The sequence below is a fragment of the Pseudonaja textilis genome, chromosome 8 (genome assembly GCF_049901715.1).
Source record: "Pseudonaja textilis isolate UNSWEBS1 chromosome 8, rPseTex1.2, whole genome shotgun sequence".
Lineage (NCBI taxonomy): Eukaryota > Metazoa > Chordata > Lepidosauria > Squamata > Elapidae > Pseudonaja > Pseudonaja textilis.
This window is the reverse complement of record NC_141997.1, coordinates 50529031-50556108: the sequence shown is the minus strand read 5'-3', so window position 1 is coordinate 50556108 and position 27078 is coordinate 50529031. Positions and strand designations below refer to the sequence as shown.

Sequence of the window (27078 nt, the reverse complement as noted above, 5' to 3'; positions counted from 1 at the left end):
AATAATTTTAATTATAATAATTTAATTTTGCCTGATATTTCCAAGCAGAGATTGGTAAAAAAAAAAAATCAGATTAGGGTCTTCATCTGACCATCATCAAACCTTTAATTTTTCCTCCCTAAAATTATGCAACCTGGCATGTTTGATCAGCTAGTAAGTGCAATTTATCATCTTCCATTTCTGTTATGCTATGTATCTATTTACACAAATGAAAGCAGAAATAATCGAAGACATCTTTTTCTTTCTAATAACCGTTGTGTGTTCTTGATACTGATGATTCTCTTAAGCACCGAATGTTTAAACAGGAGACTAAGCAGAGCTACAGAGAGAGCGCTCACTGAAAAGGCAAAAATAAGAATTAAGTGTAGCTGTTGTGACAGAAAACAGAAATAAACATGCAGCAAAAATTGTTGACTTGAAAGTTAGTCAACAGGAATCAGAATACAATGTACTTGAAGGAAACATTCAAATTAACCAAGCTGTTTTTAGTGCAGAAGGCAAATTAGCCAGGCCACCACCGGTTGCCCAAAGGAAATTAGCGGAGAACCTTTTTATAAAAATGCCTCAGGAAGTGCACTGTACAGGTTTTCTCACCAGACAAACGTGAGAAAAAGGATTGTGAGCCTTTGCAATCTGGCAAGCAGAAATATGAAACTTGAAGGGAACATCAAGGGCTATAAAAGACAGAAGTGGCTCTTTATATTGTAGATTGGAGGTCATTTTGAGATTCAGACTGAGCACGGGTGACAAATGAATTATCTATAGTTTTATACCTTTATTCCATCCGGAGGAACAGGTACCGGATGGCCAGATGATCACAAAGATACCGGATGTGTCCACAGATCACAAAGATTTGGCTATGACATTGTGATGGAATGACCGCAATTTAAACTCTGTTCCTTGGGACCATGCCACAGCGACGTTAACCTGTGGTTCCAACAAGTGCATCTTTGACAACTACGTATGAATGGGTTCCACGCTGATTTTTCATCAAGAGAAGAGTTCCTTCAAGTGTTTGAAGGCTGAAGACTGAAGTCCAAGTGGAATTATTGTTATGTCTGTATTGGGTCTGCAACAGTGGTGGGATTCAAAAAATTCTTACTACTGGTTCTGTAGGCCTGGCTTGGTGCGCCATGGCTGGTGGTGGATGCGCCATGGTGGATGTGGCTTGGTGGGCGTGGCAGGGTAAGGATACTGCAAAATACCCATTTACTCCCCACCCACTAACCTGCTTTCCAGCTCCATTCTCCTTTGCAGGGTCTGACCCAGGCTTCCTGAGACCGTAATTAAGCACATGCTTAGTCCAAACAACTCTTGTTTTATTTCAGTGCTGGGAATTATGTTTATTCCCAGCCTGTAATGAGTCCCAAACAGTCCCTCAAGATAAGCACCCACCTTTCTCTCCTTTGAATGGCTGCCAACAACTAAAGTGCCAAATGAACAGTAAAAAGCCAAATGAAGCACAAAGTCCACACAGAGCTTCAGGGTTTCAAACCAACCAGAACGAACAAAGTTGCTTCCTGCAAAGGCTCGTGTCCCTTTGCTCCTTTATGTCTTATGGAAGGGGCCAATCACCTCCAAGCCTTACTCCCGAGTTGCCCCTTTTGTCTGAACTGTTCTTGCCTTCTGGCAGCTCTGTGCATGCACACACTGGGAACAGGCTCCCGCTATTCCTCTGCCTCACTGCTTTCAGATTCTGGAGGCTCCCGAGTCGGCACAAAACTCCCAGACGGCCCTGGTCCTATCTCTGTATCGGACACAGAACCCTCATCCGAGTCCTCCCCAGACTCCCGGACTGGTCCATGTTCCTCCTCCCTGGACTTTGCCGGTTCTCTGAACTACTCCAAATTTCTGCTACCTGTTCTCCAGAACTGGTCCAAACCGGCTGAATACCACCTCTGGTCTGCCTCTTTGCTACTCACAAGAACAAACTCCCTGGGTGCGTCCTCATGGAAACGCAACTCTGGCACATCTGCTTCCGAAGCACTCAGCCACTGCAGCGTCATCCTCAGCTGAGGATCCACCATGCATGGTCCAACGTCCACATTCACAAGGAGCAAGGCTTTGGAAGGTTTCTTCAACTCTAGGACAAGCCAAGGAAAAGGGAAAAGTAAGTCCACCCGCCACGCATTTTAGTCAAGGGGTTATGGAAAGTGTCTTGCAAACAGAGCAACGGCTGCTAGTGCCCGATAGGAAAACACAATGAGGTTAGGTGTGTTTGCTAATTACATCAAATTACACAAAGTGATGAACACAAGAGAAAAGAAAAGAGAGATCTTTGCAAAGTGGATGAAAGGGAAATAGACTGGCAGTTATAGTTCAATTTCAAGTAAATACAAAGGGCTATATTTATTTTATTTATAGTTCACATTTTTGAATTGCTCATATCTCTCTCTCTCTCTTTCCACTCTCTCTCTCTCTCTCATCTTCTTCCATTCTCTCTTCTCTCTCCCTCTCTTCTTCGACTCTCTCTTTCCTTCTTCCTCTCTCCTCTTTCTCTCCTTCTCGCTCTCCTCTCTCTATCCTTATCTCTCCTCTCTCTCTTTCCTTCTCCCTCTCTCCTCCCTCTCCTCTTTCCTCTCTCTCTCTCTGTCCTTCTCTCTCCTCCCTCTTCCTCTCTCTCTCTGACTCACATACATATCGTTTTGCTGGAAAAGTGAAGAATGGGGGAGAAAAGGATTCTTTTGCTCAACACAATATAAAAAAGATGTTGAGACTCTGGAAAGAGTGCAAAGAAGAGCAACAAAGATGATTAGGGGACCGGAGGCTAAAACATACGAAGAACGGTTGCAGGAACTGGGCACGGCTAGTCTAGTGAAGAGAAGGACTCAGGGTGACATGATAGCAGTCTTCCAATATCTCAGGGGCTGCCCCAAAGAAGAAGGAGTCAAGCTATTCTCCAGAGGACCTGAAGGCAGGAGAAGAAACAACGGGTGGAAACTAACCAAGGAGAGAAGCAACCTAGAACTAAGGATGAACTTAGTGACAGTGGAACAACTTGCCTTCAGAAGTTGTGGGTGTTTTACTACTGGGGGTTTTTAAGAAGAGATTGGACAGTCATTTCTCTGAAGTGGTGTCGGGTCTCCTGCTTGAGCAGAGGGTTGGACTAGAAGACCTTCAAGATCCCTTCCAACTCTCTTTAAAAACTTCCAGTTGTTGGAGCACTTACAACTTCCGGAAGCCATTTGTTCTAACTGTTAGGAAATTCATCCTTAGTTCTAAGTTGCTTCTCTCCTTGATTAGTTTCCATCCTTATTGCTTCTTGTCCAGCTCTCAGGTCCTCTGGAGAATAGCTTGACTCCCTCTTCTTTGGGGCAGCCCCTGAGATATTGGAAGACTGCTATGATATCACACCTAGTCCTTCTTTTCAACAAACTAGACATCCCCAGTTCCAGCAACCATTGTTCATATGGTTTAGCCTCAAGTCATCTTCATTGCTCTTCTCTTTGGGTTGAGCTCCACAGGTCTTCAAGTGGTCAAGTTGGGACACCCCTGAACTACATACCCAATCCCTGCAACCGTTCCTCCTATGTTTTAACCTCCAGCTCCCTGATCGTCTCTTCATTCCCTCAACATCTTTCTTTTTTTTTAACCATCACGGTGACCCAACTGGACTGAATATCACTTCCAACCTAATCCACGTTCACTCCTCTTTGACTTTACCTTCCATGGAATCTTTCGGCTCTTCCTCCTTGTCTTCTGTGCCATCGCTAGAAAAAGAAGGAAGACCCATGAGGACCGGCGACCGTATATATTATAACGGTTCGGTGACGCGCAGGCCGGGATGAACATTCAAGAAAGAATAGCATGAATCGACAAAAGTTGTGAGGAAAATTACGGTGAAAAAAGAAATCCTTGCTTCTCACACCATTTCCTGGGGAAATAATTAAATGAAAGTCCCCCTATTTTTTTTTTTTTAAAGAAAGATAAATATCCAATGACTTGAAAAAGAAAATACAGGTAGTCCTCGACTTACGACGGTTCATTTAGTGGCCATTCCAAGTTACAACGGAAATGAAAACAGGGATGTTATGAACGTTTTTCAGTTACGACTTTCCCAGCATCCCGTTATGCATTTCCAGCATGTTTGTGGGATCCAAACTCGGGCGCTTGTATTGTGGTTAGCCGGCAGCAGGTGCCGACGGCTGAGGAGAGCGAGGACTCAGATGAGGGGCTAGGACCATCAGGGAGTGGACTGCTGCCTTCAGAGATTGTGGGGGCTGGCGGCAATGAGGAGGAGGGTCCCGAGGAGCCTGTGCCAAGTGTGCGTGCACACAGGGCTGCTTGTAGGAAAGAGCAGCTGCAACAGCACAGGCGACTCGGGAGTAAGGCTGCAAGATAATGGCCCCTCCTTCAAGAAGATAAAAGCCAGCTGTGAATCGGACGTTCTTTGCAGGAAGCAAAGACGTTTTGAAACTCGAGCCTCGTGGACATTGCAGTATCCTAAGTTGGTATTAGAAGACTCTTGTGTTGTAAAATATCTCTAGGTAACCTTATCTGTTATTCTTGGCAGCCACGCACAGTTTTGGCGACGCTTGTGCTTATCAAAGTTAATTCGTTTGCAGCAGCCTTTTAACCAGGGGTGGTTCGTAAGAATCATTAAAAGGTTTCTGTTCCCTTTGGTTCGTGTTGGTTTTATTGGACAAGGGTTTGGGTCAGAACAGCTTGGCAACTGGTTCAGACTTATGACCATTGCTGTGTCCACGGTCTTCTTTTATGACCTTCTGGCCAGCCAGGTCAGTGAGGGAAGACAGATTCACTTAACAAAATGAGTTAACTGACCAACCGCCACGATTCGCTGAACGAACGAGGCAACGAAAGTGTCAACTCATAATTTTTTTTTCTAAGGTCTTTTTAGAGCTGTCAACAGAAAGGGCAGCAGTGCAGCAGCTTCCAAACTGAAACTGCATTCCATAAATGTTTTCAAAGATAGTAACTAGGTGATCGAAGTTTCTGTCGTGCAAAATTCTAACTGGAGAGCATGATTGATGACTCTGGGCTATGGATGTGTCCTATTGGAGAATACGGATTATGATACACCCAGACAATGCTGGACGGTTTAATTCCCAATATATCCTTTTTAAGTTTTGGAAGTTTGGCTTGAGACTCAGGATTTAAATGGGGGTAACTGCTGGAATCCTGACAGAAAGTTTGTAAAATAGGACGAAACTCACTTAACAAAATGTCTCCTCTTAACTACAAACATTTTTTGGGGGGGGGCCTCAAGGACAGCCGTAAGCCGAGGACGACCTGTACTGCTTCAAATGTCTACACAACATTTCCAAGGGGCAGCTGAGAGCGAGGAGAACGAATCAGGAATTGGGTGTTTAACCCAAAACAAAACAAAATCAGGAATAGTGCAGGAAGCAAGCTCTTTATTCTTCAGCGAGACATAAATCGGCAAGAGGCACAACTAGCAAGACATGCACGACGACAACACAGATCGGATGTCCGCCGTTCTTTTCCGTCAAAGGCATTCGCACTGTCAGGCGATCAAACGGACCCCGCTCTGCATGGAGTTGGTTAAGGAACAGCACGATTGTTAAGGACTGAGAAGCAAACGCCGAGAGCGAAACCGCCAGACTGAAATGCGCCCCCCCCTCCAGATTGTTGGTCTTGGAAAAAGTAATCACGGCCATGCATGAAAACACAAGGGGGAAACCGGTCCTGTTGTTGGGTCTTGGTTTGACCAACCTGTCGGATGTCGGGAAGGACAAATTCTCCTCATACAAATCTCCTTCTAAACCAAGACTGCTCCAGCTACTGCTGTTACCATTACTGCCAGAAGAGAAGAGAAGAGGGCTCAACTACGAAAAAATAGATAGTTAGCTCCAACCAGAAGTTCCTATTGACCAGCCTTAGATCAGAAACTCAAGGCCCGCGGGAAAGATCCAGCCCACGATGTGGTCGGATCTGGCCTGCGCTGTTGTGGCCCGCCAGCTGCCAGCAGAGCTGGCAACAGACTCGGATGAGGAGGAGGTTGAAGTGGGGACGGGACTTGGGCCAGTTCTGGCATCTGGGGAAGGCTCTGATGGATGCTGTGTTGGACGCAGAGATAGAGCCAGGGCCGTCTGACATTTCCCAGCCACCAGAGAGGCAGCTGCCTTCAGAAGCTGAGACAAGTGGGGAGGAGGAATAGCTGGGGCCTGTTCCAGGCGCGCGTATGCGCAGAGGTGTTAGGAGAAGGGAACAACTGCAGATGAGTTGACTTGGGACCAAAGCACACGTGGACACTGAATGGCCCCTCCCTGGCTGGAGGAATACATAGAAGGAAAGGGGAGTGGTAGTCCTAGGAGACACCAGTTTGTCCTTTCCGAAGATTTTGTTCGTTGTGTTTCGTGCCACAGAGATTGATGGACAGAACTTAATTTGCAGCCTTTCGGCTGGGAGCTCCCGGCCTTGCAATCATCCCAAGGAACTGATAAGGTCTGTTGCTGCCGTTCGCTCTTGGAAGGACTCTTGCCTGGACTTTTTTGGTGGGTAAATAAATAAATTCATAAGAGGTAAATAAAGAGAGGGTTTTTTCGTGACAAGGAGTCTGTTTCTTGCTGGCTGGGCCAGAACATGCACGGCCATCTTGGAAACAGTAAGGGGCTGCGTTGCTTCGGCCAGCAGGCCCGCCCAATCCCGGCAGAGACATGTGCGCCCAGGCTGGCCCACCGCCATACTGGCACATGCATAGAGGACTCTGCAGCGCACGTGCGCACAGGCTTGGCCCACGCCAATCTCGGCATTAGCGCACGCGCCCACTGACTCCTGTGTACACGTGCCCTTTCCCGGGATAGCGTGGGCCACGTCTGTGTGCGCGTGCACCTGTTGGGATTGGGCGGGTCTGGGCGGAGCGATACAGGCCAACTGACGACCGTGCTCAGCAGCTTCTCAGGTGTTTGTGTGTATGTGTGCAGGGGGAGCTGAGGTGTCCGGCGGCCAGGGTTCTGCAGCTGGCTCTCCAGGAAGCGTTAGTTTGGCCCATTCTATCACAGCGGGCAAGTGTGTGCGCAGGAGTCGGCTGGGATGGTGGAGGCAGGTGCTGCGTGCACATATACCCCAACTTTTGTGCGGCACCTGCACCTGCCGACTCCTTCGCCCCCGCCCCCAACCGGACACTGGCCCATGGAGGTCAATGAGAACGCTGAATGCCCCAAAGAGATCGAATTTGACACCCCTTGCCCGAGATGGGTTATGGAGGTACTGGACCTCTTTTGAGAAGCATCCAAGAACGGAAAGCAAGAATGGCCTCCCAAGAGAAGAAAAAGCCAGTTCACATTTTTTTTTTCCTCCCGCTGCCCAATCTGTGAGGGTCTGTCTCAAAGGTCCAGTTGAGGGCCTTCAACCTTGGGGGGGCAAGGCACCAGAGAAGATGGAGATGGCAGAACATGCATGAAGGTAAAGTGGGGTCAACATCTGGCACAGATGCTGGTCGTTAAAAAAAAAAAAAAAACACCACAGAAAAGTCAAGAAACTGAGTCCTCAGAGCTACCTGCGCTCTCTGTTTTCTCAGATTGCTTCTAGATCCGTTCTCTCTTTGAGTCTAAAACAGGGGCATCAACCTCGCGGCGTCACGTTGTCATCATGTGGCGAATTGCAACTTTTCCCCCCTTCGCTAAACTGGGGGTGGGCCTGGCCAGCGCCCTCCAACAATCTAGGTTCATTTTACGGAGTCAACCTTGAGCCTGGTGAGATTCGAACTGCCGAATTGCAGGCAGCTGGCAGTCAGCAGAAGTAGCCTGCGGTACTGCACTCTAACTGCTGTGCCACCATGGCTCATAAAACCTTCCTCCTTTGTCACTTTAGCCCTGATATTGTACAACCCGCCCACTGTATTTTATCAGCAGAGAAGAATGTGCTGTTTTAATAAGAGGCTCGGTGAGCTGGTCAGGATCGAACTGCTGGCAGTGGGAATGGCTTTTACAGCGATAGTATTAGTACTTAGACTTATATACCGCTTCATAGTGCTTTATAGCCCTCTCTAAGCGGTTTACCGAATTGGCATCTTGTCCCCCAGCAATCTGGGTGCTCATTTTACCGACCTCGGAAAGATGGAAGGTTGAGTCAACCTTAAGCCGGTCAGGATCGAACTGCTGGGGGTGGGAATGTTTTTTATAGCAATAGCATTAGCATTTATATACCGCTTCATAGTGCTCTACAGCACACTTTCAGCAGTTTACAGAGTCAGCCTCTTGCCCACAACGATCTGGGTTCTCATTTTACCAACCTCAGAAGGACGGAAGGCTGAGTCAACCTTGAGCCAGTCAGGATAGAACTGCTGGCAGTGGGCAGAGTCCACCTGCGATGCTGCATTCCGCTCCATACCCAGCACAGCTTTTGGGTAACAAATGCCTTATCTCACACATAAACCATTCAACATTTCAAAAACGCCACCCTCAAGTCTGTTAAAGTCAACCCTGGACCTTAACGGTGTAAGAAGGGTTGGTCAAGCCATCTCATCAAAACTGTACATTAAACTATTCATTCTGGAGAAGTTCGGTCTCGGTGGTCACCAAGAGTTGACACCGATTGATGGGACGTCATCAATCAACGTTAGAAATAGAGCTGAATTACCTATCGCTGAGGTGGAGAAAGCTGCTGCTCTCATCTGGATGCTCATCGTCAAAACTCAAGTTGGACCAGCTACCGGTGCCGTCATCTCCCGTTTGCTGGCTGACCACAGACTCGGCAGAATTAGGCCCCCCAGTTTCCATGGCACTAACACAGGTAAGAAAGGTAGAATCACTATTTGTCCTTGTATTCCACATACCTGACCTTCCTTCAGTGTTGACCCCTACCTGGAACCCACTCCAGAGGTCTCCTCAAATTCCAAGGGCTGTTTCAGAAACAAGCATTGTGACATCAACACCACCCTAACCACCCCTTAGATGTTTTTGTGTATAGACTTGAGCGATAAATCTTCTGAACCGCATCCTAACATACGGTTCTTGATTCTTGGTTCCTGATATTAATTTAGTCAACTCAAGTTCAATACTAAATTGGTGCCAGAATTCAAGAGAGATTGGACTTAAGACTGCTTCTGGGAACGTAATGACTCTAGGCTGATAACTTGTTTAACTCTGCCCCCAACCAGTTCTGTCTCTCTTCTTCTAATCCAGTCAATTAAGATTAGATTCAATCTAATCAATTAGATTGAACTCAAGTTCAATAGTAAATTGGCGCCAGATGAAGGTCAACAGAATTCAAGAGGGGTTGGACTTACATGGTTTGTGGGAAGGTAGTAACTCTAGACCCGTGTTGGCGAACCTATGCCACACATGCCAGAAGTGGCACACAGAGCCAATTCCCTGGCGTGCGAGAGGTCACCCGGAAAAGCCCCATTGCACATGCACGTGTGCACCGCCACTCGACAGCTGATTGTTCGGTATCTGGTGCACATGCGCAAGGAGCAGAGGGGGTGCATGGGAGACGTGCATGCATGCACAGGGGCATGCTGTGGGTGAGGGGATCATGCGCACATGTGTAGACATGTGGCGCATGAGGGGGGAATTATGCATGCATGCTCAAAGATGCATGGGCGCAAGGGGAGAATCGCACGCACGTGCGCAGACATGCAGGATGTGAGGGAGTCATGTGCGCGGTGGTGCGTGAGGAGGGAGTTACGCATGCATGTGCAGGGGGCTTGGGGGGCAGCACACATTGCCTTCTGGGAGCTGGCACGCGAGCGCACGCAAGTGAGTGTGCACACAATTATTGGCATGGGAGCCGAAAAAGGTTAGCCACTACTGCTCTAGACTGACGACTTGTTGTCCAACCCCATCAGCTCTGCCTCTCTTCTCCTAATCTAATAAACTCAAGTTCAGTATTAAATTGACACCAGAGAAGGATCAACAGCATTCAAAGGGGTTGGACTTAGACCATTTGGGGGGAACATAATGACTCTAGTCTGATGACTCGTTTAACTCCTCCCCCTGCTCTTCTTCTCCTAATCTAGTCAAACTCAACTTCAATAGTAAATTGGCACCAGATCAGGGTCAACGGAATTCACGTGGGTTGGACTTACACAGTTTGTGGAACATAATGACTCTAGGCTGGTGATTCATTTAACTCCTTCCCCCAGCTTCTCTTCTCCTAATCTAGTCAACTCAAGTTCAATACTTAATTGGTGCCAGATAAGGGTCAAGAGAATTCAAGAGGAGCTGGACTTGGACTGTTTATGTGGATGTTATGGGACTCTAGGCAATGACTCATTTAACTCCGCCCCACCCCAACTCTGCCCGCTCTACTCCTATAGTTATATATTCCCTTCAAAAATGAACCCTACCTTATATTGATGGCTGGAGCAATATTTGTCACGCAGGAAGTCATAATTTCTGTGGTTAGACTTTCGGCAAAACTGATTCCATCTTGACTGATTCCACTATCCGCCGTCAAACTGGCGTTGCTGAGCTGCCTCCTCGCTCGGTCCAAGGTGACAGGTGACAGGTTTTCAGCAACTAGGACCTTCTCCTCCATATCAACGTGAATTTTGGGAATGTCCAAATGAAACACGAGAGATTTAGGCAAGGTGATGTTTACAGTCCCATCTGAAGACTGTCTAATGTTAGAAGGAAGTTCTCGTCCAGCTAGCGCCAGAGACGAACCTCCAATGCAGGTCTGTTGTTCTTTCAAACCGCAGTGCTTGCAGGCAGCTATGGAAAATGGAGTCATTTTTTCTTCATAGGTTAACCTCTCTCCATTTGTCCAGCCTTCAGGAGCTTGCCAAGTGGCTGATCCTAAGCTCCCTTCTAAAGTATCATCTACGATCTTCTTCGCATATTGGTTTACGGCTTGTAAAATGTTCCCTTGGTAAGTCGAGTCCCTCAAACTCTCCGTGCTGTGATACAGCTTCTGCTTACAACGGGAAGAAGGCAGTCTTTGACTCCACAGGGTTTTGAACTCTGTGACTTTGTCGTCTCTCGGTGGTTGGTACAAGCAAGAATCCGTTAAAGATTTGGGCAAACTTGTCGTGGACGTGAACGTCCCACTGGCGTCAGAGGTGATTGTACAAGCAAGAGATTCCGAAAAGTCAAGCAACTTTGAACGTTCGGGCCCGTGTAAGGGGCACCTGCTCATCCAAGGTTGCTTCGCGAGGTGAAGCGTCGTGCCATTATTGTTCTGATTCTTTCTATCTAAGTCCTGTTTCGTCGCCTCGAACAGTTCGAGCTTACCGTTTAGCTTGAAGCTCTTTTCGGGAGCAGCCTTCCTACTGTGCTTCACCCGGACTTTCCTGGTGGCTTGCTGCATTCCAGACCTCACCGCTTTGTAAGCCAGCCTACCGGCGAAATTATCCATGATGAGGTCCCCGTGGCCACCTTCCTGTTTCAAAACCCGAATGATGTGGTCGGTATATTCATCCGTCACACTTTCGCAGCTTGGGTATTTGGAGTTGAGTCCTGAAGCTTCCGAATTCAGGGGTGCAGGAAGAACGCAACCATCCGGTTCTCTAGAAGAGAGCTTTGGTCTTTTGTCTTTCAACCAACATTCGTGGTAATTTCTTTTAGGCTGACACCCATCGCCCTCGTAATTAATGTGACGGAGGTTCAGAAGTTTACAATGTCTTGATTTGAGCCTTTTCTTGGCTTCCCAAATGACCCTCCCAGCCATTTCACCAGCGTAAATCCACAAAGCAGGTGTGTTCTTTTCTGGAACCTTAACAAACGTGGAACACCCACTTTTCTGGTCTTCCGTGCTTACTTGAAAGTATCTCTTCTTCTCCATCTGAACAGCTTTATCTTCAAAACGTGAAGTGGCTTGTTCGGTTGCCATAGATACGATACGAGCAGCTAGATGACCAGCATACTCTATTGTCGGTCCCGAAGGTTGAATTTGCTCTAACAGTGTTTCAGAATGTTCTTCAACCTCCTTGTTTTTCACTTCTTCGGAAAGAGAACGCATTAATTTCAACATAAATTCTTCCTTTTCGACATTTTCACATTCTGGAGTGTATATTCCATCTGTTTCCGGTATGTAAGGAGTCGAAGGGGGAGTAGCAGGCGCAAATTCCTTTGCTAATTCTCCTTTCAGTGTTTGGGTTAATTTCCTTAAATTCCACTCCGAATTCGCCTGAGAAGCTATTAAAGGTGTCGAGGGTGGTGTTTCTGGTACCATGAGAAGATTTCTGTCTCTGACATTCAATTTATCTTCCAGCTGAAGTGCATCTTCACAAGTGGACACCATGGAAGAATTATTTATTTCCAAAAAAGGCATTTTGTGACTAAACGCAGAACCTCCTGTGCCTTCCAACTCGCTCTGTTTTTCAAGTAAGTTACTGAAAGGTATTGCTGAACTGCCTTCCACATCTGGAACCTGCTCCTTAGATTTGACAAATGACACCGTAGGAGAGATTGTATTTGCGGATAGCTTGCAAGCTGCCCGGTTCTTTCTTTCCTGAACTCCATCTTTACACCCCAACATCAAACAACGATTAGAAGAAGTGCTAGAGATATGAAATTTCGATATGTTGTTTAAAGGCATCTGCTGTTGACCCACGATAACTGGGATGGTCTTCGTTTTGTCCCCTTGTTTGGCTGCGCCCCGAGATTCCTTCTTATCGCTTCCGGCATGGGTTCCCAACCCAACACAGTAGGCTAATTTCTCACCCGTAGCCGAACACGCCAATTTCGTTTCATCAACCGACTGTTTTATGATCCGTTTGGCCAAATAATTAGCAAACATATTCTTGCAGGAATCCTTCCCGATGCACTGCAAACAGGGGGCATCCTTCATTTGTAGCACATCCGTGTACTGCTCTGCCGATTTAGAAACCCTGGAAGAAGCGACGGCTTCATAGGCTTCTGATACGATCATATCGACCATCGTTCCAGAAAAGTTATTGAGGCTCGATATTTCTGCAAGTTTGCTGGCCTCGGGATGGTTGGGTGGATTGCATTCATTGTCTGGTGTGAAATCAGTAGTCAGGTAGATATTTCTAAGGGATGACACTTCGCTTTGATTCCTTTTGGTGGCACAACACATTTCTGGGGACCCTTTGTAGAAGGAAAGCTTGGTCTCAGATGCCAACGGATTCTTGACTTTGGCTTCCTTCCATAAAATCTGATGGTGAGAAAGGATGCTTGCAGCTAAGGGCACCGGAATTGAACTCGCAATGCCCGTTGTGTAGAACAAGGCTCGATTAATGGTGTGTTCCTTTCTGAATTCCCAAACAGGGTTCAAGGCTACTGGCATGTTCTCACAAAACTCAGAAGAACCATTGGATGTGTGGGTTAACTCCAGCGCCCTTTCCTTGCTTACATATTTTATGTTGTCCACGGAAACACTGATTGCAGCTTGCGAGGTGAAGTTCACGTCAACCTGCGATAGCTCAATAAAAGCATCCTGGATGACAGATTCAGACAAGTCTTCCGCGTAGGACCACATGACGTTATCGTTGTAACGGAAGGAGCCCTGATGGGACGCCGTGGGTGTCGGCGGATGTGAAAACTGACAAACTTCCATTATCCCTTCAAATATCAGTTCCTCGGCAAGGTTTGCTGCAAATTTGGTAACGGTGTTGGTAAACATTTGTTGCTTCACGGAGTACAGTTCTTTCAAAGCTCCGGTAACGGCTTCACTCACCAAAAACCCTGCTAAACCATTAATGGCTTTCTTCTTCAGAAAAAGAGCTTGCTGCCTCCCGATCTCGTAGAAGGCCATCTGGAACACTGATGAAGTCAACTTAGCAGCCAACTGACACAACGCATTGGTACACGAAGAAACACCCTTCTGGAGATCTTTAAACGCACTTCCAAAACTTGTTTCCACTAGCTCTGAAGCAAATTTCTGGATGTGATCTTTAATCACTCCTGGGTTATGTTTGGATTTATCTTTCTTATGAAGTCCTTTTCTAGATATGTCTCGTTGGATTTTTGTCGTCCGGTCTTTCTCTTCTCCCAGGACGATCCTACCCTGGCTGATAATCTCCTGTGTGCATCTACACAATGAGGGTGGCCTCGCATTACACACAGAACCCAGAATTTCAAAGGAAATATTATTTGCAAAATCCGAGTAGGTGTGATAGACGAGGTTGTGGTTCTGGCTGAAGGCATCTCGATTCATTTGACAGAGGCATTCTGTGGGAAAGCAACTGCCCAGCGGACTGAAAGCAGAAGATCTGATGGGGCTGAACAAGGACGTGTGATCATCAGTTGGGTTTTTGATCAGGCGGGGAGAATCTGGGACATCCAAGAGATTGTTGTATGGAGATTCTGGCTTGCGAGGAGTTGGCTTCCTTACATTGGCTGGAAGAACTGGACGATCACACTTGAATTTTTGAGGATTCATTGATGTTGAGGTGGAGCAGGACTTCTGACACGAAACGACGCTTTTCTGCAACGTATGACTTATGGTGGTGGGATCTCTAGAACCTTTAGAACTATTTCCCGAAGTTTGTTCGTGGTCATCAAATTGGTCAAAACTATCAAAAAACTCACTGACTTCAGAGTCGGAATCTTCAACTCCGTCTTTCCCTACTGGGATTTTCGGCAGCTGAAGCTTTGCCTTCAAACTTTTTTGATACCCTTCTTCATCCAAAAATATGACAGGGCTTGGACTAGAACAGTCCGATTCGGACGAATCGGCCGGAGAGGAAGAAAATAAGGTTTTGTGCAAAAGATTAACACCACGATCCGAAGAACTATGGGGCCTGAAAAAGCTTCTCTGTATCCAAGGATCAGAAATGGAAGTGGAGACCGAATTTCTCACGGAAGATGACAATTCTTCAAGTTCTAAGATGTTCACCAAGGAGATGGAGGACTTGACCGATGGCCTCCGATACACAGAACTGACAAAGGACTTTTGATCGTTGGATTTGAGAGGATGAGCAAAGGTGGACTTTGGAGAAACCTCTTGACTCTTCTCAGGTTCTGTCCAGAAGGGGCAGAAAAGAAAGAAAAGAAAAAGGAGACATTTTCGTAAGCTGTCTTGCAGAAAGTCTGTGTTCTGACCCAGGTCCCCCAAACATGACAAACTCTCTGACGTGAACTCAAAAGATTACTTTATTAAGAATGCCGGCAGCCCTGGCAAAAAGTTTCTCTCACAGGTTAATGAGTCCGTCCATCCAGAAAATGAATAGTTGCCTGCCACACCTATTCACCTCCGTCCCCTGCCTTTTATCCCCAGAGCTAGAGTGAGACTTCGCTAGCAGTGGTGGCTCTTCCTTCCCAAGGACCGGCCCATAGATTTCCACAGCTCTCCTCTCCTCTGCCTTCTGAGCATCTGCACATCAGGCACCAGCTGAGCTATTCCTCCTCTTCCTTATCAGACACCTCGAGCCCTGGGGGCTGTTGACTCTCCATCTGAGGGCTGACAGATGGCCCAGGCCCAGGCTTGGTCTCTCTCTCTCTCTTCTCTCTCTCTATCTCTCTCTCTCTGCCAGCTCCATTCCCTCTCAAAGCTCTCAGGTTGCTCTAATGCTGACCCTGACTCCTCCTCCTCCTCCTTTGGGGCTGGTGGCTGACAGGACACAACAGTCTATCTTTGTGGCTACTAAGACTTGACACAAGCTGAATGGCACATGAATCAAAATCAGTCAACTAACAGAATTAGGAAACAATACAAAAAAATTTGGCCTCTGGATTTATCGTATGAAATTCCCATATTCACTTAACAGCAAGTTCCACTAAACTCAAGAGGGCAATTTTGAAGGACGTTGTCTATACAACTACACCCTTAGCAATCAATAGGTTTGTGGTGTAAAAAATGATACTGAAACTCTGGAAAGGGTGCAGAGAAGAGCAACAAAGATTAGGGGACTGGAGGCTGAAACATACACAGAACATTTGCAGGAATTGGATATGTCTAGTTCAATGAAAAGAGGACTAGGAGTGATATGATAGCAGTATTTGAGGAGCTGCTATAAAGAAGAGCGGGGTCAACCTCTTCTCCAAAGTAGGACAAGAAGTAACAGATGGAAATTAATCAAAGAGAAAACCAACTTAGAATTAAGGAGGAATTTCAAGACAGTGAGAACAATCAATCAGTAAAACAGCTTGTCTTCAAAAGCTGTGGGTGCTCCAACACTGGAGGTTTTTAAGAAAAAAAAAGTGGACAACCCTTGTCTGAAATGCTACAAAGTCTGCTGCCTGATGATGTTACCTAGTTGGGTGATGAAATGTCTGTAAGAAAACAACCGAGCTCAGAGAGCACCAAGGACCCCAACACAAAAACAGCAATAGCACTCAGACTTCTAATAATCTGGGTCCTTATTTTACGAACTTCGAAAGGATGGAAGGCTGAGTTTTTGATCCGGTCATGACTGAACTCCTGACAGTGAGCAGAGTCACTCTGCGATACAGCATTCTAACCACCACGCCCTTACACAACATACTATAGATCAGTGGTTGCCAATCAGTGGACCGGAGACCACTGGTGGTCCACGAGAAAATTTTGGTGGTCCGCAGAGAAATGTCACCCCCAAAGCAATTAATCCAGGCTGCAAAGGATCACAAGGCTGCGCCGCCCACATAGCCCGTGGGAACACAAGGTGTTCGTCACTTGGATTGCGACCAACACCAAATAGTGAGGGGAGGGGGGGACTTGCCCCACTCACCCCACGCGCCTCATCTGGGCCGCTTCTTTCTGTTTTTTTCTTCTTCTGCTTTTGGATGCACGCAATGAAAGCAGCAAAAGTCTTTCTTTCTCTCTCCCAAACTCCGCCAGAAATGAGTCTTTGGGACGAGGCCTCCCGCTCCAAGAGGCTGCGCCAGCATGACAAGTCTCACAAAGACTCATTTCTGGTGGAGTTTGGGGGAGAGAAAGAAAGACTTCTGCTGCTTCTGCTGCTTTCCTTGCATGAAGCCAAAAGTCTCTCTCTCCCCTTGAGAGCAGAGCTGAAGATGGTATCCTGCAATCCCAAATAAAGAACAATCAATCGGTAGGAAAACGGGGCGGGGAATTTTCCTGCAGACCTTTTTTGCGGGATTTTCCTAGGGTCTCTGGTCCGCAGGATTTATCAAAATGATGAGTTTGGTGGACCCTGAGGTCCAAAAGGTTGGTGACCCTGCTATAGATGAAAATATTTCTGCAAGGTCAAATTGAATGAGAGGAACGTGCCATTAAACATCCGTTGCAAAAAATTCAAAAATATTGAAAATGGTTACAATCTCCCAGGAGGAGGGGCCACTAACCAATATGGATCATTTTTGCCGGCTCATCTTCCTCGAAGTGTTCCAACGCGGTCACGAAATCGTCTTCGATGGAGGAGACCGATTGATTAGTGTCATCATTCTCGGGGTGGGTGGAGTCCGGGGCCTGTTTGGGAAACGAGCGCATCTCCTCACTGCATCTGATCGCGGCCGTGTACTTGCTCAGCAGAGTAAATACGGCATCCCCCGTCGGCCTCGGAAACGAAGACGACAATCTCATCACGCACAATACCCGTGAACAACACTTCTGGTGAAAAGAGAAGAGGGGAAAAAAAAAACATGGTTCATTGATCAGTAGCTCCGGCTGGTTCTCAACTTACGACCGCAACAGTGCCCCCAATGTCTGTTGCTAAGTGAGACATCGGTAAAGTGAACTTTGCCCCCGTTTTAGGGCCTTCCTCGCTGCAGTTGTTAAGTGAATCACTGCGGTTAACAAGTTGGTAACACGGCTGTTTAGTGAATCTGGCTCTCCCGCCCATTGACCTGGTTGGTGAGAAGGTTGCAAAATGGCATCACGTGACCTCGGTTGTACAATGGGGCAAAGTTCACTCAACAACTGTCTCACTTACTGACAGAAATGAGGCCCTCAATTGTGGCCATGTGTCACGGACTGCTTGGTAAGGCCACATTTGAGAATCCGGCATCCGGTTTTAGTCGCCACGATGTAAAAAAGGATGTTGAGGCTCTAGAAAGAGTGCAGAGCATTGCAACGAAGATGATTAGGGGACTGGAGGCTAAAACATAGGAAGAACGGTTGCAGGAACTCGGCCTGGCTAGCCTAGGGAAGAGAAGGACCAGGGGAGACAGGAGAGCAGCCTTCCAATATCTCAGGGGCTGCCCCAAAGAAGGGGGAGTCAAGCTATTCTCCAAAGCACTTAGAAGGGCAGGACAAGAAGCAATGGGTGGAAATTAATCAAGGAGAGAAGCAACCTAGAACTAAGGAGGAAATTCCTGACAGTGAGAACAATTAACCAGTGGAACAGCCTGCCACCAGAAGTTGTGAATACGCCAACACTGGAAGTTTTTAAGAGGAGGTTGTCTTAAATGGTATAATAGGGTTTCCTGCCTAAGCAGGGGATTGGACTAGAAGACCTCCAAGTTCCCTTCCAACTCTGTTTTCTGTTCCGTTCCATTCTATTCCATTCCATTCCAATTCCTATTTATATTCTATTACATTCGATTCTATTCATTCTTATACTATTCTACATTCCAGTTTCTATTCTATTCTATTCTACTCTACTCTATTTTCTCTCCTATATTCTCTGTTCTATTCTACTCTACTCTACTTTCTCTCCCCCATTCTCTGTATTATTCTGTTCGGTCCTATTCTCTTAATAGCAGCGCATTCGATTCTCTTACCTTTTGCCTGAAGGCGTCACCACCCTCCGCTGGTTTGCATGCATCCTTCAGCAAAAGAGCTTCCTGGTCATGCAGGCTGCACCAGGGACTTGATTTCAGAACCTCTGGAAGGCCCCCCGAGACGGTCGCCAGGTCCTAAGCCAAGCAAAGCACCCTTGAACAACAATTCCACTGAGTAGAGCAATTATCAGCAAATTCCTCCCCGCCCCCAATGAGTTTTTCATCCCAAACATTGGAGTTTTCCTGCATAGGATGAGCCCAAAAACGATTTCGCAGTTGTGCAATCTCTTGAAAGACTGTTGGCCGGGACTTTGCTGGAGAGGAATTCATTTTAATCTAAATAAAAGGAGTTTTATCAGGACGAGGAGTTGGCTTCATGGTCTTGGGAAGCCTTGGTCAGAACAGGTTGCGTATGTGACCTTCCCACAAGCCAAGTCAACAGGGAAACCAGATTCACTTAACAACTGTACTGGGAAAAAAGAAACCGATGACCATTTTTCACACTTATGACCGTAGCAGCATCCCCGCTCCGTCACCACAGTAAAAACTCATGACGCTTGTCAACTGACTCGTATTTATGACGGTTGCCATGTCCCCGGGGACACATGATTCCTTTGGCGACTTCGTCACAAGCCAGAGTGACTTACGAATCCGGTTATTAATTTTACAGCCGTAGGGATTCACTTAACAACTGCGGCAAGAAAAGATCATAAAATGAAGCAACGCTCCCTTAATCAATATCTCGCTTGGCCATGGGAATTTGGTTTCAATTGTGGTCGTTAAGTCAAGGACCGCCTTTAACTGGAATGTAGACAAGAATTTGTTACTCTTAATTAACGTTCTAGGACCCACACTCTTTATACTCTATATAAATGACCTCTGCGATCACCTTATAAGCAACTGCGTCCTCTTTGCGGAAGACGTCAAACTATTCAACACCACCACCAACGCTACCATCTTTCAAAGCGACCTTGATTATGTGTCTGAATGGTCAAACAATTGGCAACTCCAAATCTCGACCAACAAATGCTTTGTCCTACACATTGGTAAAAAAAAAAAAAAAAGTACACCAGATACAAACTAGGCGGATATGACCTCGTTGATGACCCTCACTCTGTCAAGGACCTTGGAGTTCCCGTATCAAATGACCTAAGTGCCAGAGCTCACTGTAACAGCATTGCCCAAAAGGCATTAAGAGTTGTAAATCTAATCTTACGAAGCTTCTCCTCCGGAAATAACTGACTAGGGCATACAAAACCTTTGCCAAACCAAAACTCGAATACAGCTTATCTGTCTGGAATCCGCACTGCATATCGGACATTAATACAATCGAGCGAGTCCAGAAGTATTTCACGAGAAGAGTACTACACTCCTCTGCTTGCAATATAATACCCTATATCACCAGGGTTGAGATTTTGGGCTTGGACAACCTTGAACAATGCCACCTACGGTTAGACTTAAACATAGCACACAAAATTATCTGCTACGTCCTACCAGTCAATGGCTACTGCAGCTTCAACCACAACAATACAAGAGCACACAACAGATACAAACTCAATGTAAACCACTTCAAACTCAATTGTATGACAAAAGTATGACTTCAGCAACACAGTGGTCAATGCCTGAAATGCACTACCTGACTCTGTTGTTACATCCTCTAATCCTCTAACCTTTAACCTCAAACTATCCACTATTGACCTCACCCCATTCCTAAGAGGTCTGTAAGGAGCGTGCATAAGTGCACCATTATGCCTGTCCTATTGTCCCCATTTATTTGTACCTATTTCCTGTATTCTTACTCATGCTTATACTTATACCTATTATCTTGTAAGCAATTGACAAATCAAATCAATCAATCAATCAATCAATCAATCAATCAATAAATAAATATGAAGCACAACTTTGTGATAATATCTTCTGACTCAAAGAGGAACCTACCTTGGGTGAAATAGCAGTCTCATTAGCAAAACAGAGAAACGTGACCTATAATAAAAATACATTATATATTATAAATTATTCTAAAAATACGAGTTCCAGGTATACTTGTAAGAGAAGAAACAGACACCTTGCGATCTCCGGAACTAAAAACATATTTATTATACTTCCTAAGCTTTTGTCAGCCTCTGCTGACATCATCAGAGTATTTAGCTACCATTACAGAGATCCTATGCCTTTATATATCATTAATCAATTTAGCCCTTGCAAGTGTCACAGACCGACCACAAGGTCACGGGCCAAGCAACAAATTGCAATAGCTGCAGGTTAACATCACTTCTTAAAGATAAGCAATCCAAGGTGGATATGGCAAGGGAGGAAACAACAGGACTTAAACCTCCATCGACCAACGTGACTGAAGCAAAAACAACAGAGTTAATTACAGGTGGGAGGCGGTTGGAAGGGCCTATTACGCGTAAATCGTATTTTTTGTATTATCATTATGAATTTAAAAACTGAAGAGACGCCAAACCTCGTTGAAACGTTCGTCTTCTTTGGATAGCTCCTCTGTTGATATGGGGCACAACGGTTTTTGACTTTGCAACCATGGCGTCGTAGGAGAGAGGGAAGATTCGCCGAAGGCCTGTTTTTGAAAGAGAGAGAGAGAGAAAAACAAAGGAACGAAGGGAGGGAGGAAGGAAGGGAGGGAGGGAGGGATTGGTAAATGTGATTTTTTTATGACCTTCTGACAAGCAAAGTTGATGGGAAAGGCAAATTCATTTCACAAATGTGTTACTATAGAATAGAAAAAAGCTGGAAGGCACCTTGGAGGTCTTCTAGTCCAGCCCCCTGCTCAAGCAGGAGAACCTATACTAACTTAACTACTATGGGGAATGGCTTCACAACGGTGTTAAGAAAGGCCTCAAAATGAGGCAAAACTCGCTTAACAATGGTCTCGCTTAGCAACCAAAACTTGGCGGTTGTTTGTGGTAAATACAATCCTCTTTTTACAACCTTCGGACAAGTAACGTCAATGGGGAAGCCAGATTCACTTATCAACCGTGTTACTAATTTAACAACTGAAGTGACTCACTTAAGAACATTGGCAAGAAAGGCTGCAGAATGAGGCAAAACTCGCTTAACAACGGTCTTGCTCAGTTTGGGGCTCAGTTGTGGTAAACGCACATCCCCTTTTGGGACCAAAAGTCAATGGGGAAACCAGATTCACTTAAGAACCGTGTTACTAACTCCACTGCAGGGATTCACTTAACAACGGTGGCAAGAAAAATCGTAAAATGAGGCAAAAATCACCTCACAAATTTCTCACTTAGTGACATAAATTATGGGCTCAGTGGTTGTTCTAGGTTGAGGACCACCTGTAGCTAGTCTGTGAAGTTTTCTTTACGTCGCAGTTGTTTTTTTAAAACTCAGGATTGTGTAGAAACTAGTATTTTATCCCGAGGTCTTAAGATTTTGAGCCTCCTGGTATTCAAAATAAGCGTAAGAATTTGGGGGGAAGAGCCATCTTTTTAAAGGCTCCCCCAAAGCTAGGAGAGTGAGGGCTTGTTGAGGGAGAAGAAGATCTGATTTGAAAGGTTTATTTAATTAAATTTATTATAATTTCTCATTCCAGCAGAGGCTGGATGAGTTATCCAAGGACATTTGAGACAAGAATTCACTCCACTAGGAAAAACATGAACAATTATTCATGTTCAAACCCAGAAAAAAAGAAATTCAAGTGTTGTTGAGGTTGTGGAATGGCCAAATCGTTTCCAAATTTCTAGAGAAAAAACATCTCACCGGCTCTGAACGGACTTGGTCAACGCATGGACTCCATCTTTAAAAAAATTATTTTTCAAGGCTTATTTACAGACTCTGGGACTTATTAAACCTGGCATAGCAGCCTTCTTACTAAATTGTATGAAGCTTTCTTTTCTTAACCGAGTACAGAAAAAAGAAAAGCTTTATCGAGAACAATCAAATAGTAGCTCAGCCAAATCAGTATTATTAACTCCAAGGTTTTACCTTTTTCACTGCTCCTCTAGGATTCTTCTGGCAGCTTTGGAACCTGATGTGACCCTCCATGTTTTTAAATTTTTATTTGCACGGATGAATTGAAAAATCCCTAAAATAAAAACAGGTTATGCTGTGTAATTAATCTACCACTGGTTACAATGCACAATTTCAAGTTAATAAAAATGAGAAGGAGGAGAAAGAGGAAGAAGAAGAAGAGGAAGAGGAGGAAGAAGAAGAGGAGGAAGGAGGAAGGAGGAGGAGGAGGAGGAGGAGGAGGAAGAAGAAGAAGAAGAAGAAGAAGAAGAAGAAGAAGAAGAAGAAGAAGAAGAAGAAGAAGAAGAAGAAGAAGAAGAAGAAGAAGAAGAAGAAGAAGAAGGAAGGAGGGAGGAGGAGGAGGAGGAGGAGAAGAAAAGAAAAAGAAAAAGAAGAAAAAGGAGGAGGAGGAGGAGGAGGAGGAGGAGAGGAGGAGGAGGAGGAGAGGAGGAGGAGGAGGAAAGGAGGGAGGAGGAGGAAGAGGAGGAGGAGGAGGAGGAGGAGGAGAAGATGAAGAAGGAGAAGAGGAGGAAGAGTGGGAGAAAAACCAACAATAGAAACAACAACAACACAAATTAAGGGTTGGGACTAAGAAGCACTCTGAAATCCCGCAAAGTAAAATTACTAAGGAAGAAAACAATAATGGTCTCACCTGAAATTCTAGTTTTATTACATCTCTGAAAGTTTTTATTCAGTTCAAGACAACATTTCAAGATCTTCAGTGTCAAAGTTCCCCACACCGTACATCCCTCCCGTCATGCCGCCAAAACAGCCAAGGACACTTACCCAAACGCAAATGCTTTTTTGTTGCCATCAACATCCAAGACTCTCTTCGGGGAGATCCATGCTGTGAGGGAGCCCTCGGGTCTCCTCTGCCTTATCAGGAGCTGGGATTTGCCTTCATCGTGGTCCATGAGAGCCTTCTAGGTCGCCGCTGGTCTTGGACACGCTACATGCTGCGGTCTTGAGAGAAGAAACAACTTCATGTGGGAATGACAAGGAACACCACAACCAGAAATCCAAGAAAATAGGACTTCGTGAAGCCAAGTATTTTTTAACAAGTGACACTTCCCATTTTTTTTTAATATTTCACCAAGACTGAATGTATTGTATCCAAGGGGTCGACTTCACATATTTTCACAACTGTGGGACAGAAATTATAAATTGACAATATCGACAGCCTGCAAAGAAAATTAATACAAGATGTGTGATGACCCAGGGTGGGATACCAAACAGTCACAAAAACTTAGTGAAGTCCCTTTTATTCCTTCACTTTGCTTCTAAGCTCCAAATATCCTTGACGGAAGACAAAAAACTCCCACACAAACAATTACAAGAAGGAAGAAAAAAAGCAACACAAACCAGGCAAGATAAGGGCTGCAGGATGTCCGCAGATTACAAATCATACACTGGGAAGGATGCAAAACTCAGAGGGGAACCATAAACTAGAGATATCTACACACTTTGTTTCCAGCGTTCGCCCGTACACAAGTCCGTCCTCTTATTCAGTTGTCACAGCTGCAGCCCATGAAGAGGATCAAGGCCCTTTCCTCCCCCATAGACCATCTCTCTCCTTTATCCTCTCCTCCCTGCGTGCCCTAGGATGGAGAGGCGATGGGCCTGGGTCCTCCCCTGACTGCTCAGCCGGCCTCTGCCCTTCCCCAGCCTCCTCCACAACCTCTGGAGCCACACTTCCACTGCCTGTCGGCTGTTCCTCCTCTCCCTCGGAGTCAGTCTCCACCAAGGGCATGACATTTTGTTTTATAGAGGGCACTTAGCACCAGCAAAATTAGCTAAAATGTTTAAAGGCAAATCAGCCAAATGCTGGAAGTGTCATCAAACACTGGGAACATATTACCATATGTGGTGGTCTTGTATAGAAGCTAAAAGATATTGGACAAAAATACATGGTTGGAAAAAACGATAAAAAAAAACATATGGATTTGAAACCTGAAATATTTTTATTAGGAATGGTACCCGAAGGTTACAATAAAGAAAAAAAAACATGCTTAATCCTACAAGTATTAACAGCAGCTAGAATTGTATTTGCTCAGAATTAGAAAAGCGATAAGATACCGATAGAGGGGAAAAGTAATTGAGAAACTATTGGAATGTGCAGAGGTGAATTGATTAATACTGGTAATTAAAGAAAAAGAAAAAATGAAATATTACGTGGTATGGGACTTATTTTATTAATGGTTAGAAAAGAGAACAAATTAAAATGGATTAGATCAGCGGTTCCCAAACTCTTTCAGTCCACCAACCCCTCGGAGCTACAAACTCATCCACAATGCCCTCCACCCAGGGATGGGATTCAAATTTCTGTGGGCGTGGCCTAATTTGAGGGTGTGGCTTGTTGGTCATGTGACTGGGTGGGCATGGCTTGCTGGTCACGTGACTGGGTGGGCATGGTTTGGTGACTGGCAAACCAAATGCAAGTGGTCCTCACTTAATGACCAGTTGCTTAGCAAGTGTTCTAATTTATGACTGGCCTCCCCAGAACTACTTGGCCTGTTTTTGGAGTTTTGACACCCATGCACGCGCGCACACACACCCACACGCACACACACTCCCTTCTAACCCTGCTGGAGCAGGTCATTGGACTAGAACCGGCAAAGCATCTCTGATTAGATTCTAGAAGTGAATAGAATCTAATCAGAGATGCTTTGCCGATTCTTGTTAATTTGATTTATTATATTTATTTTATGTTGCTGAATTGCATTAACGTGTGTGTCCCTTCTTGTGCGCAGCCCAGAAGTTTTTGTGATTCTTGGCAGCAAAAATTACCGACCTCTGGCTTTGCTCTACTTTTCAAATGCACCGCCACTGCCGCATTCTAGGTGCCGGCCCCGCAGGTCCACCCCATTGAGCCTGCTGCACTGGAGGGACCTGCCCAAGCAAGTCCGAGTGGAGCGGTGCACCAAATCAATGGGATCAGCCTGAGAGACGAAAAGAGAGAGAGAAAAAAGAGAGAGAAAAAGAGAAGGAAGAAAAGAAAGAGAAAAGGGAAAGATAGAAAAAGGGGGGAATAGTGGGATGGAGGGGGAGAGAGAGAGAGAGAGACCTGATACATCAGACTGAAATGAGGCCTCGTTTAGTGGCCTTTTTCCACATTGAAACATCTTTGCCAGCATCTTTGCCAGCACATTGAAACATCTTTGGCTTCTATTAATTAAAAGTTTTGTGGACAAAACATGGCCAAGACTATCAGGAAGCTCTCACGTTTTCTTGAGGCTTTAAACAGAATCCATTGGACCAGATCTCCACCCTAAAAAATTACTTTTCCCCAATGTATTACAGTGCCAATTCTGAAGAAGACAGAACCCAAATGTACTGGTAAATTACAAGGAGAACACACAAAAACACGCACACGCTCCCTTCTAACCCTGCTGGAGCAGGTGATTGGACTAGAATAGATATCTCATTATATTTCTCCTCCCTCCCTCCCTCTTTCTTTTTCTTTCTATCCCTTCCTTCCATTCCCCCGCCCCACTCTTTCTTTGTCCCATTTTCTTTCTGTCCCTTTTCTCTTCCTCTTCTTCCTTCTCTCTTTCCCTCTCTCAGGCTCACCCCATTGACTTAGTGCACCGCTCCGTCCGGACTTGCTTGCGCAGGGGCCTCCGGTGCAAGGGGCTCAATGGGGTGATCCTGCAGGGCCTTGCCCCGAACGCAGAGAGCAAACCAGAGCGGCTTTGCTCTCCTTTTCAAACATCCCACCGCAGCATTGGGAAAGGAGAGTATCTGCGTTTGAGCGACGGTGGGATGTTTGAAAAGGAGAGCAAAGCGGCTCTGGTTTGCTCACCTTTCCCAACGCTGCGTTTGGGGCAAGGCCCCATTGAGCCCCTTGTACCGGAGAGTACAAGTCAATGGGGTGGTCCTGGGGGGCCTTGCCTGAGACGCGGCGGCGGAGGGATTTTTTCCTCACCCCTGAATCGTTCTTCCCCACTGTCTGATTCTGCTATCGTCAGCACAGGCTGCCGGCAAACAACAACACCATAATCCCTGTCATAAATAGGAACCACTTGCCGAGCATCCAAATTTTGCTCTCAGGACCACGGAGATGTTGCAACGGTCGTAAGTGTGGGAAAACGGCCGTAAGTCACTTGTTTCAATGTCGTTGTAATTTCAAAAAGTCACTAAGCGAGCCGTTGTAAGTTGAGATGAGAAAGAAATCCTAGTTGCTTACAGCCTTCAGATACATTTCTGAACTCCTTTGCTATAGAAAGTTAAGCAAAGGTACAGGTTCCCCTCGCACATCCGTGCTAGTCGTTTCCAGCTCTAGGGGGCGGTGTTCATCTCTGTTACAAAGCCGAAGATCCAGTGCTGTCCGAAAACGTCTCCGTGGTCATGTGGCCAGGAGGATTAAACGCCAAAGGGCACGGAATGCTGTTCTCTTCCCACCAAACGGGTCCCTATTTTTCTACTTGCATTTGTTTTACATGCTTTCAAACTGCTAGATTGGCAGAAGCTTCTGGGACAAGGAGCGGGAGCTCACTCCAATACGCAGCGCTGGGGATTCGAACCGCCAACCTGCCGACCTTTCTGGTCAACAAGCTCTGCATCTTAGCCACTGAGCTGCCACCGTGTTCCTTAGAAAGTTAGA

The 27078-nt window shown here is 45.8% G+C and overlaps 1 protein-coding gene across 2 annotated transcripts in view; it reads right to left on the bottom strand.

Annotated features, from left to right (window-relative positions):
• AKAP11 (A-kinase anchoring protein 11) overlaps positions 1–27078 on the bottom strand; it is a 44789-nt gene that overhangs the window by 4684 nt on the left and 13027 nt on the right. Inside the window, exons 2-12 of one of the 2 annotated variants that reach the window (XM_026705340.2) lie at positions 23262–23438; positions 22452–22551; positions 20959–21069; positions 20430–20474; positions 18492–18626; positions 17115–17379; positions 10274–14852; positions 8563–8706; positions 5695–5778; positions 3664–3710; positions 1923–2083 (exon numbers count right to left, since the gene is read on the bottom strand). In XM_026705340.2, coding sequence (XP_026561125.2) covers positions 1923–2083; positions 3664–3710; positions 5695–5778; positions 8563–8706; positions 10274–14852; positions 17115–17379; positions 18492–18626; positions 20430–20474; positions 20959–21069; positions 22452–22511 — 5631 coding nt within the window. In that variant the 5' untranslated portion in view covers positions 22512–22551; positions 23262–23438. The remainder of the gene's footprint in view (positions 1–1922; positions 2084–3663; positions 3711–5694; positions 5779–8562; positions 8707–10273; positions 14853–17114; positions 17380–18491; positions 18627–20429; positions 20475–20958; positions 21070–22451; positions 22552–23261; positions 23439–27078) is intronic. The other variant, XM_026705341.2, reaches the window with a different exon arrangement.